This window comes from Colias philodice, chromosome 17, assembly GCF_061535455.1.
Source record: "Colias philodice isolate Cphi_HAF_F1 chromosome 17, ilColPhil1 Martin Lab GWU primary, whole genome shotgun sequence".
NCBI classification, from domain to species: domain Eukaryota; kingdom Metazoa; phylum Arthropoda; class Insecta; order Lepidoptera; family Pieridae; genus Colias; species Colias philodice.
In genome coordinates this window covers 4,204,012-4,216,820 of record NC_143102.1, presented here as the reverse complement: position 1 = coordinate 4,216,820, position 12,809 = coordinate 4,204,012, and the positions used below count along the sequence as shown (strand labels likewise).

At 36.4% G+C, this 12,809-nt stretch overlaps 3 protein-coding genes across 3 annotated transcripts in view; all 3 read left to right on the top strand.

The window, feature by feature from the left end:
• LOC149481012 (uncharacterized) overlaps window positions 1-12,809 on the top strand; it is a 43,711-nt gene that overhangs the window by 17,753 nt on the left and 13,149 nt on the right. The window lies entirely within an intron of this gene.
• Window positions 3,082-5,519, top strand: LOC149481015 (uncharacterized). Its single transcript, XM_089706167.1, has 2 exons — window positions 3,082-3,614; window positions 4,515-5,519. The coding sequence occupies exons 1-2, from the start codon at window positions 3,234-3,236 to the stop codon at window positions 4,701-4,703; spliced, it is 570 nt and encodes a 189-aa protein (XP_089562293.1). The 5' UTR covers window positions 3,082-3,233; the 3' UTR covers window positions 4,704-5,519.
• LOC149481014 (uncharacterized) lies at window positions 5,678-8,128 on the top strand. The gene is made up of 2 exons (XM_089706081.1): window positions 5,678-5,963; window positions 7,410-8,128. Exons 1-2 carry the CDS (start codon window positions 5,777-5,779, stop codon window positions 8,126-8,128), a joined length of 906 nt encoding a protein of 301 aa, XP_089562207.1. The 5' UTR covers window positions 5,678-5,776.

Below are 12,809 nucleotides of genomic sequence, written 5' to 3'. Positions count from 1 at the left end.
ATCATTTTTTCAATTGTTTCATCTATACCTGGAAACCAAAATCTCGCCCGGGCTTCCGCTTTAGTTTTAACTATACCTAAATGTGACGTATGCAATTCCTTTAAAACCTGATTGCGCAAAGAACTCGGTATAACTATCTTGTGTCCGCGCATAAGACACCCGTTTTCGTATGATAACTGTAATCTACAAGAAAAATAGGGTTTAATCAAAACGTCGCTAACTTTTCGAGGCCAGCCGTTTAAAACATAACTAGTCACTTTATTTAGTATCGGATCTTTAACGGTTTCATTCCGCAATTCCCGTATAGTAATCGGTAACGCGCCCTGAAAAACAAATCGAATATACGCTGCGCGGTCGCAGGTGTCTTCCTCCCCGCGCGCTTTCCCCCCGTCCGCCGCTGTGAGCGGTAGGCTCGCCCGTGATAAATAGTCAGCTGTGTTATCTTTACTTTTAACGTATTCAATCACGTAATTATAGCTGCTTAAAAATAGCGCATATCGCTGTAACCTATTTGCGGATACTTCTGGAATGCCCTTATACGGACCGAATATTGATAAAAGGGGTTTATGATCCGTGCGTAAAATAAACGGTGAGGTACGGCCGTACAAATATTGATGAAACCGCCGCACCCCAAAAATAATAGCAGTAGCTTCTTTTTGAATTTGCGAGTAATGCTTTTCTGCACTATTTAAAGTACGAGATGCAAAAGCAATCGGTCTCTCTTGCCCATCATCAGCAATTTGTGATAAAATTGCACCTAAGCCATATGGTGACGCATCAACCGTTAAAATAATTTTTGAATCAGCGTTATAGTGTGCCAATACTTGATCGGAAGCTAATATTTCCTTTATTTGAATAAACGCTTTGTTTTCTAAGTCAGACCAACGCCACTTAATCCCCTTTTTTAATAATTCATATAGAGGGCTTAATATCGTCGAAGCGTCTGGTATAAAACATCTATAGTAATTAATTAATCCCAAAAATGATTGTAGCTGATTTACATTAGCCGGAATGGGGGCTTCTAATATCGCTTTGACTTTGTCCGGATTTTTTTTTAATCCGTCCTTGTTAATAGTGTATCCTAAGTAGTTAATTTCATCCTTAAAATATTCACATTTCTCGCTCTGTAAAACGAGGCCGGCTGCTTGTAAGCGTTGGAGTACCGTGTGTAACCTTTCGAGATGTTCAGCACGATTTCGGCCCGTGATACAGACATCATCTAATAAACACAGTACCCCGTCGATACCGGAAAGCAATTCGTCCATTGCGCGCTGAAAAATAGCAGGCGCGCTCGCTAAGCCGAAGACTAACCTTGTAAATACAAACAGGCCGCGGTGGGTATTGATGCAGGTGTACTTTTGTGACTGATCGTCTAGAATAAATTGATTATAGGCCATTGATAAGTCTAATTTCGTAAACTGCTGGCCGCCGTGAAGCTTGGAAAATAACTCCTTTATAGTCGGCAATGGATATTTGTCAACAACTAATTGTTTATTTAGACTAACGGAATAATCAACACACAATCGAACCGACCCGTCGCGTTTTAACACAGGAACGATCGGCGACGCGTACTCTGAGTGTGATACCGGTTTGAGTATTCCTAAATCTAGAAGCCTATTTATTTCTTGGTCTACTTTATCACGTAACGCGAACGGCATGGGGCGCGCTTTGAAATATAAAGGTTTTGCTTCTGGTTTTAAAAATAACGTAACTTTATGCCTATTAAATTTACCTAACTTGTTGGAGAATATGTCTGGATAACGTAAATGTAGTGAATGTATATCACTCGCTACTTTACAATTGAATACCGGTGATAGTTGTAACTCGAATTTCGCTATAAAATCTCGGCCGAGGAGGGGCGGCCCGCCGTGACGAACAACATAAACTTGAAGTTTATGCGTAAGTCCCTTCCATTCGACCGTCATAAGTGCACAGCCTACGCATGCAATGATCTCCCCCGTGTAACTGATGAGTTTTTTATTAGTGTTCGATAATGGTACATTAGAAAAATACATTGAATATGTTCTATTAGACATGACAGTAACGGCCGAACCACTATCCACTTCAAAAGGAATTTTTATCCCGTTTACACACACCGTTTCCACTAATGGCTCCCCTTTAAATGATCGAATAAGATATAACTCACCATCATCGTTATCACTCTCACCGGCCGCATCCGTATTTACACACTTCACCGCTTTGCACATTCGACGCAAATGACCCTTTTTATTACATTTTCTACAAATGAAACTAGCGAACCGACACTCTGAAGACTTATGATTTTTGTAGCCGCACACTGAACACTTTTCTTTATTCTCACTATTGTTATTGTTATATGGCACTTTTTTCGCGATCTTGAACAAAGCGTCCGATGAATTTGGCGTAGCCGCAATGGCGGCCGCGCGCGCGCTGCGTAGATTCTCGACCAACTCCACTGCTCTGGCCAATGTCAACTCTCCCAGGTCCTGCACGTACAGCTTCTCTTTCTCAGGTCCAGGCAACATTCCCATAATAAACCGATCGCGCAACACCTCCTCTACATTACTGAAATTACAGTACGCTGTGAGGCCGCGAAGTCTCGCCGCCCATTGTTGCGCCGATTCCGTTGGTAGTTGTTCTGCCGAATAGAATTTATGCCGTTCCCCAAAACCAACTTGTTTCGGCGTGAAATGTGCATCTAAAAGACGTAGAATGTCTTCATATGGCACCTCTTGTAATTCTTTCGGCAACGCAAGGTCAGATGCCAACTTGTAGGTACTATCTGACAATGCACTGAGTAAGAACGCTCGTCTTTTCACTCCCAAGGGGTCTTTCACCGCATCTATGTCGTTCGCGATGAACCATTGAGCTATCCTGCTTTTGAAAGTCTTCCACGTTTGCAGACTGTGATCGAAATTGGATAAAATGCTCATATTCGAAAACGACATTTTGTTTTATTTTTTTATATCGCGGGTATCTCGTCGCCACTGATAGATATGCGGAAGGACACGAATGAAACGCTAGACGGCTGTTAACGTACTGACTTTAATTGACGTAAGATGACAACGTTACAGACATTGATGCACATACATAACAGCTCCTAAAGATGTTAACTGCTTTAGGTGTAGGTTTAATTGTTCTGAAAATTTTAATGAAGAAGATAGAATCAATATTTGCAAGAGTTATTGGGCGTTAAAGGAATTTAAAAGACAAAAAGATTTTTTGATCAATCATGTTCAAGTACTAGAACCCAAATGCAGTTTGAACGTGAACGGCGGTGTTTGTCAAACATGATCTCAGTCGTTGGTTTGGCATCATGGAGGACGCTACGCCCAGTGACAACAACTGCGTGGAGAATGTTTCGGACAAAGAATTTACGTTGCATTTCATATCTATTTATCGTGACATCTGACAAGATCTGTCGCCGGAACATTACGGAGGATAAAGTGAAAAACAAAATTAATATACTACGTACAAGTTTCAAGCGCGAAAACAACAAAGTGAAAAAGACTATGCTTTCTGGTTCTGGTACCGATGATCTGTATGTACCGACATTATGGTATTACAAAGAATTAGAATTTCTGCAAGATCAAATGGAGGAAGAATCAGGAATTAGCACAGTAATAGAAACACAGGTAAATTAGTAATACAGTTTATTGTAAGATATATTTTACACATTCAACTTATATCATTACTCTAAGCAGTTTTGCCATGGAACAGCACCCGAAGTGTTAAAGTATTCACAAAAATCATCTCTTACTTGTTTTGCTAGTGCAGCGCTATTTCCAGCTCGAGTATGTTCATTGCCTAGCAACATTGGCTCATTTCTCCAAGTACCATGCATAACAGTCCCCGTAAAAGTGTCTTCCATGTCTACTTCTCCATGGCGAATGTAGTTCTTTTGTTTCATAAGAAAATTGTGTAGATGACAACACGCCATAACTACAATTTTTGCTTTTGTAGGAGATAATTTAATAGGCTTTTGGAAAATCTTAAAACGAGTCGTGAGAATGCCAAATACATTTTCAATTATTCGTCGAGCACGAGATAATCGATAGTTGAATATCCTTCTGTTATCATTTAACACTTGTTTGTTGTAAGGTTTCATGAAATTTGGAAGTAATTGGAAAGCTTCATCGCCCACAAACACATAGGGCATTATTTTATTAGTATTCGGCAATTCATCTGGTTCTGGAATTTGCAACTGATTATTCTCAAAGTAATGCTAAAATTTTGTATTTTTAATTACTCCTCCATCTGACACTCTGCCATTTGTACCGACATCAACCATGATGAATTCATAATTTGCATTAGCTATACCCATAAGTACTATGCTGTATGTTCTTTTGTAGTTATAGTAGTAGGAACCGGAATGTTCAGGTTTTTCTAAAGTGACATGCTTCCCATCTACAGCTCCAATGCAATGATCAAAGTTCCATGTATTTCCAAATTGTCGTGCCAACATCTTCCAGTTTTCCTGTGTTCTGGGTAACTAAAACAGAAAATATTTATCACACTTTTATTTTAATTTCTAGCAATCATCATCATCACAATCATTAATTGCAACACCTTCGTCGGCATCTACGAATCCAGTGCAACCAAAGAAGAAGAAAAAGGAGGACTTGCAACATGACTTAATGACATTAGCCAGGGATCATTTCAAAAGACCTGAAAATGAATATCAAGCAATGGCAAAAAACTGGGCCTTTAAATTATTCTTTTAAATTATCCTTTAAATAGGCCAACGACATGTCCGAAATAAATTTTGAACTTCTTTCACAAGCTATCAATTTCCACCAGATCACTGCTTAAAAAGAAGAAACGCGAAGGATGGAAATCTTTTTGCTCATTTTAGCGCCCGAAACATGCTCCAGAGAAGTATGGAGAAATATTAGACGCTTCTGATCATCTTTCAAAGAACAGACATCAATAAATATCAAAGGAATTAGCGAGTAATTTTATGGACAATTTAGCCCCGTCTACAGCAAGAGAGTTTATTCAATTAAAGCCTCCTATTATCTGCTCTATGGACCATAATTATGGCTCCCTATTAGCTTCTCCGTTTATACTTGATGAACTTAAAGGTGTTTTATCATCTGTTAAAGATTCTGCTCCTGGGTTGGATGGAATTCCGTATTCTTTTCTATCACATCTTTCTGAAAATTGCTTAAACTATTATCTTGATCTTATTAATTCCATTACGATTTCTGGGAATGTTCCGCTGTCTTGGAAATCTCAAGAAATCATTCCAATTTTAAAACCAAATAAATCTCCAACTGCAGTGTCTTCATACAGACCCGTTGCTTTGTCGTCTGAAAATTATAACTGCAAGTATCATCAAGAAACACAAGCGCACCATTTCGGCAGATCAAGGCAGCAGGTTTCATTGCACACAGTCGTGGTTTATGTGCCTGGTAAAGATAAACGCAATGTGGAATCTTATTGCACTGTATCAACGTCAACAAACCATCAACCTGCTACCATATGGGCTCATCTTGATCCAGTTTTAACTGACATTCGTTACAAATTCTCACAAATTAAGGCTAAGTTCATATGACCGCGCGGAGCCGCGCGGATCTTTCGACCGCGCGGTACAAGATCGAAGTAAACAGCTAGTATTGTTTACATCACTGCGCGGTACCGCGCGGTACCGCGCGTCGCGCTCCGACCCGCGCGCTGGTTCTTGAACCGCGAGAAACCGCGCGGCACCGCGCGTTTCAAGTTCTACAAACTTGTACCGACCTGTTCAGTTGATCCGCGCGTGTTGAGACGGATAGTCGCATAGATTGCAGAAAATATGATCACCGACGAAGACGACATTGTATCTATCGATTTGCTTATCGACGAGATTGAAAAAAGAGAAGCTATCTGGAATATCAACTCCAAGGAATATTTGAATAAAATAATAAAAAGTAGATCTTGGGAAGAATTAGTTTTAATTTTCTGCAATAATAATGATTCTGAAGAAAAAAAGAAAAACTTGGGTAAGTTACAATCGTACGCACCTTTAAAGTAAAACCGTTATGAAATCTCATACAGTCCACTCCACAACAATAGATCTCTGTTTACATTATGACACGTGATTTACGAAAGTAATTTTTTTTCATTTACAGTATTATTTATTTTGATTTATATTATTATAGTAACACCAGTAACACTTTACCATAAATTGAAACACTTTTCCTTTTCTGTGACATACAGCCGTGTTTATCCAAATAGGTAATAACACTGTTACTTTAAACTTCCGTTATGACTCTTCTACGAACATGTTCCTTCTTATTGATATAGACACAATATTGTATTTCGCGAGCCGATCATAACTCGGTTTAGTAGGTAACGCTTTAATTTACCGCTAGATGGCGTAAAATACAATATTTTACAAAAATGACAAGTTTATGTTGTAGTTTACGTATATTTTACATAGATGGCATTGATAACTCAATTCATGAAAATTTTCGTTTAGTAACGGTTTTACTTTAAAGGTGCGGTATGTATAATATTATATAAGAGTTATATATATTTTTCTTGCCAATCTAATTTACCTTCACTTACAAAGTAATTCGTTAATTTAGTTCGAACATTATCTGCTTCATGAATTGGACGTCCAGTGTTAGTGGGATTTATGTCAGGTAATGGCGCTGGACAATTCATGTCCTCGGATTTTATACCATCTCTTGTCCTAACAAAGTTATGTAAAACACAAATGGCTTTGACGATATCATTGGCAAAATCTATCTTGACGTCTATTGGCCGGTGCAAAATTCGCCATTTGTTACACATTATTCCAAATGTGCATTCAACATACCTTCGTGCTAAAGAAAGACGGTAGTTAAATATTTTTTTTTCTTTTGACAACATTTTACCTCCATATGGTCTCATCAGATTTTTAGTCATACCGAAGGCTTCGTCAGCTACAATTACGTATGGTAATTTAAATGCATTGTTCTCATTATCGGTGATAGATCTGGGCTCAGGAATGTTTAACAAATTTTCTGATAGTTTTTTGTAAAATGACGTTTCCTTAAAAACACCCGAGTCACTGTCTTTTCCGTAAGCTCCAATGTCTACCCATATAAAGCAATAGTTAGAATCGCACAAAGCCATTAAAACTAACGAGAAAAAGTGTTTGTAATTGTAATACATTGATCCTGAGTGTGGTGGCTGAATTAAACGAACATGTTTGCCATCCAAAGCGCCAATACAATTTGGAAAATGGGCTTTATTGGCAAATTGTTTAGATATTTCTATCCACATATCTGTAGTTGGTGGGCTCATGACCATAGCTCTTAAGTTTCTCCATAAAACTTGGCACACTTGCTGAATTATAGCTGATAACGTAGATTTGCCAATTTTATAACCATACTGCAGCTCTGCTAATGAACAACCACTGGCTAAGTACCTGCAACATAAATATTTTTTTGTTGTTTTAGGATCATTTTTGCAGAAAAAGTGGAAAAATTTAAGAGATGCCTACGTTAAAGAATTTAAAAAAAATAAAAATTTGAAATCTGGTTCTGGAGCTTCAACAACTTCATATGGATATTTTAAAAGATTAGGATTCCTTAAACAAGTTGTCCAAAAAAAAGTAACTGATAATAGCCTTGACTTAGTGGAAACTTCAGAAAATGTTGATTCGAACAACGTTAAATCATCTTCAATTGAACATTTGCCCAGAAAGAAATATAAACTGAATCCAGCCGATGAGCATTTCGCAAATATTTTAGAAAGGAGTATAGATGCTCGTAATAAAAATGTAACAGAAAAAAAAGAAGAAGATGATGAAGATAAGTTATTTTGTCTTTCATTGGTTAAGGAAATAAAAAAAGTTTCCGAAAACCGGCGCTTGAAGTTGAAAATTGAAATGTATAATTTATTAGAGCGCTACCAATCCGCAGAAGCACAGTCATTTGGAGACATTAACTACCCGTCTACTTCATATAATTCACAACAGCAGCCAAGAAACTATTCAACTTCATTCAGAAGTCCTCAATATAGAGACTCGATGCAGTATTCTGATAGAGAAGCTTCATCACAATATGGTTATACAACTAGTTCCTACACTTCACCTCCCACAAATTTTTCACAAGTAACATCACCCGGGTCATACGAAGATTCTCAAGAACTGGATTTATTCAATAATAATAATTAAAATATAATTTGCTGGAAAGTCTCATTTCTTAAATTATCTATTTGATTTCTCGTTTAAAAGATTTTTGTTTAGTGGTTGTTTCTTTTAAGTAATAAAGAATTAACTTACCGTAATGTTACTATGAGTTTTTCTTTTGGTGATATGCAATATCTAATAGCATCTTCACTGGGTTTTAAATCGTTCTCAACACAATCATATAAAAAATCAAAAGATGCAACAGACATCCTGAAGTAGTTAAAAAATTTTTCTTCATGTAGTCTCAGGTCGGGATATAAAGTAATGTACAGGCTTGAAGAAAGTCTTTCACTTAAAATGGGATGCACCCAGTATCGTCTATATATATTTTTACACTGACGGACCATTTAGTCCGTGCAGGCAAAAACAAAATTTTTATTTAAGTTCTTTGAAACCTTTTGACTATCACAAGAATGAAAAGTGATTCTCGAGGAATTATAGTGAGAGGTGAACCATTTTACCAGAATGATACTGGTTCTCGACGTTCCATAACTAAACCAGGCAAATATGCTTCAGACATATCACCAAATCCTATCACCACCCGACCTAAAATAAAAAAATTAAAAATTGATGATGTAGATAAGCTACTAGCGAAACATTTTGGTAAAGACTGGATGCAAAGAGAGGACCTTGACTATTACAAAACTGTTATAGACTGTCACAGAAATAATGCTAATAATATTAATGTGGATGATGATGAGGAGTTTGTATGCGAAGAACATGTTGAAGAACCTTGTGTTGGAGATATGATATAGATATCACGAACACAAGGTGTTTAACCACTTTTTTTGGAATAATTTTATCAAGTTAAATAATTATTTCTTTATTTCGTGTTCACAGAATAATTTTCTTGTTTATAAATTGATCCATGCTAAATATTTAATTTCCTGTAGCATTTCGATACTACAACTAATTTAATGAATAACATTGATCAAATTATGTTTATCGTAGTGTTTGAAGTGTACTCAAACTCAAACTCAAACATTTATTTATTCAATTAGACTTCTTATAGAAGCACTTTTGAAACGTCATTACATATTTTAAAATTTACCACCGATTCGGAAAGCAGTATCTACGGAGAAGAACCGGCAAGAAACTCCATAGTTGCTCTTTTAAATTATGTCAGTTTTACAATTTGACAAAATACATATGTAACATCATATATTATAACTAGCGACCCGCCCCGGCTTCGCACGGGTGCAATGCTGATACTAAATACACTACAGAAAAATTGTGAACGTTGTATAGGTATAAAAATATAGCGGCCCGCTCCGGCATCGCAATTCGCACGGGTATAAAATACATAGCCGGGCGGCCGCAAACGCTACGTCCCGCAATTTTTAAATCTGTAATATCTTCGAAAATATTCACTTAAATCATGCGGTGTAAAGGGCCATATAGATCTATATTAAATGAACAATGTATCCATGGTATTTAATTGCTTAAGGATTAATGCTGTATTGGTTAAAATCGCTTCGAAAATTAGCCATTATTTGTCGTAAAAAGTAAATGACAAAAAAAAGTTATTGTGGGTTATCCATAAGAGATAGACATATACCATCGCGGACTTTTCTGTAGACCTTTTCAATGTGTATAATACTTAGTACATTATTTTGATAAAACTCGTAGGGTTCAGCCTGCGTTTGCAATGTAAGCGGAATAAATGTAATTTTTTACGACATCACATTAGAAACCTCAAAAATAACAGTACTTCTCCACTACTTAATGGATCTTATTATACATATAAACCTTTCTCTTGAATCACTCTATCTATTAAAAAAAACCGCATCAAAATCCGTTGCGTAGTTTCAAAGATTTAAGCGTACAAAGGGACATAGGGACATAGGGACAGGGAAAGCGACTTTGTTTTATACTATGTAGTGATAACATGCCAAAGAACTGCCCTGTGGTTTTTTCGCGACAACCCTCCATGGGTTTTTATCGTCCATATATTCCTGAATACTGTAGTACGCTCTCTGAACTAGTACATTTTTTATATAAGTTTTAAATTTAGAACTACTAAATTCTTTAATATTATGAGGAATTCTATTGTAAAAGCGTATTCCTTGACCCATAAATGAATTTTTAACTTTAGCTAATCGGAAAAATGGCATTTCAATTCTATTTCTGTTCCTTGTGCCATAACAGTGTCTATCTCCTACTCTTGTGTGTAAGTCGGCGTTTTTGTGTACATGCAAAATATTATTAAATATATACTGTGATGGTACAGTAAGGATAAAAACGCCTTTCTCAATTCAACTGAACTATTTGTTGGTTCCGTTACCTCCGCACTTTTAACTGGGTGAACCGATGATTTCATGATTCATAAAAATACTAGCTTGTGGCATCCACCCGTGGCATCGTCCGGCAGTCAAAGAAAAACCCGTATAGTTCCCGCTCCCGTGGGATTTCCGGGATAAAACCTATCCTATGTCCCCGGGTAAAAAGTAGCCTATGTCCTTTCTCGGGTATCAAAGTATCTCTATACCAAATTTCATGCAAATTGGTTCAGTAGTTAAGGCGTGATTGAGTAACAGACAGACAGACAGAGTTACTTTCGCATTTATAATATTAAAATAATAGTATGGATAAATTATATAAAAATAATTCCTTTGCAGTGACTCTCCGAGGAAAAAAGAAATAAATTCGTGTTACAAATTTTAAAATCATACATATCACATTTCCATAGACAAGATTTCTGTTATTTATAATCTGACAACTTAACCTCCCTTCCAGTCGGTTAGTTGTCAGTCGATCGCTTACATTTTTTGAAGAGAAGATCAGCGAGCCAATTGATCTCAAATAGCCGGCCAGTGCGGTCTATAAGTGCCATTGCCGTGCCATGTAATTTATTTAAGATTTAAGAAAACTATCAAGTGAATGTACCAAGTGCCGGAATAATAAAATATTAAGTGTGACGAAGGCGTTTTTATTCTACAACCCAACATTCACGATAATATAATAAACAAATTACGTGTCATTATAAATATCTGTTTTTTCAATATTTTTTTTCGTGAAGTAAAGACTATATTACAGGAGAAGCTAATGAACACTATTGTATGTTGTGTATTTTCATATTTATACTTGTATCCGGCTCGAAGGACCAATAAATATACGAGCCCTTGAAACAAATTTGAATGTAATAAATTCACAATAATTTCTCATTATTTTTGTACCTGTTAGTACGTGTTTGTTTTGTATGTGTTATTTCGTATTGTTTCCTTGTTTTGGTGCAAATAAAGTATTTTCATTCATTCATTATTTTCTTATTCTAATTATTCAGAAAAAGCTAGCCGACGAATTGGAGGAGCTACGTAACGCGAGCAAGAAAGTAAAGACACGCAAGATTGTCGATTTCCTAGACATCTCGGATGAAGATGATAATAACAAGGATCCTGATTGGAGAGCCACGCCGTTGTTTAAGCGGATTCAGGTATGCTTTCGTTCATTATAATAATCTACAAGTTTTAGTGAGTGAATTTGCGACCGGTGCGATTAAGAAGTGAAAATATTAAGGTGATCACTATGGTCCAAACCGAAAAACACCTTATACATATTGAATTTTGTTGAGGAAACTGTTGGTACGATTGTCTTAAAAAAAAATATATGTGATACTCAAGGATATAATTAACAAAGTGTATTGCTTACTTTTCATTTTAGAACGGCCTAAACATAAAAAAAAATACATACAAATCAACCCCTTTTTGAACATAAAACGCATTTTGTTAGGAAAACGGCTACATGTTTATACATGAAATTTATACCAAAAAATATGTTACGATGTTTGTAATAAGTTGTGTTCTTTATTTTTTCAATTTTCATTATTATCGTTAAATTATCAAGAAAAAACTCGAATTTATAATAAAACCCACATAAAACCTCACCTCTATTGCATATTTTCGACGAAATTTGACGGTGTCAGTTCGACTCGGACGGGGGACTGTACGTGCGGTTTTTTGCAAAATAACGCTAAAATTCACCGATTTGAATGTTTTGTTAAATTAAACCAGATTGTAATAGGTATTTACATGAGCAGTTCATGAAATGAAAGTTAAAAATAGGTATGTAATTTTTAGATATAAAAATCTGTTTAGTAATATAAAAATTAGTTTTGTTTTTGAGAGGCGTCATTGAATAATATCCAGTGTCGATAATTTTTGGCAGTAAAATATTATAATATTAGGCCGGGAGTCGGGAGATACTGACGCAAAATTCTGGGGCATTTGTAACAGGATGGCGGTTCTACAGGGGTCTTAGTACGCAATGACAAAAAGAAAAATGATGGTCAGAACGCTGGTACCGGCGGACTAGACGCGTGGGCGTTAGTCGAACTCGTCGGATAAATAGCGAAAGTCAAACGATTTATAACACAAAAATTTTAGAATTTACCGATAGCCCATAAAAAAGATGTAGGCGGTAGTGACATGCCATACTTTTCCGGTGTGACTTAAAGCCCACCATACCGACGTGAATGCGTTGATTAAAAAAAAACAATTCAACCATTTGTACCAGGCTAACTTTTGCACAGGTAACCATCGTCATGCAGCCATTTACGAAAATCGTCATGCCATACTTTTCGGACGATTCCAAATGGTCGCCATACCGCCGAAAATCTGCAAATTTTTTTTTCGAGTCCAAAACAATCCAGATACTATAAATAAAATCG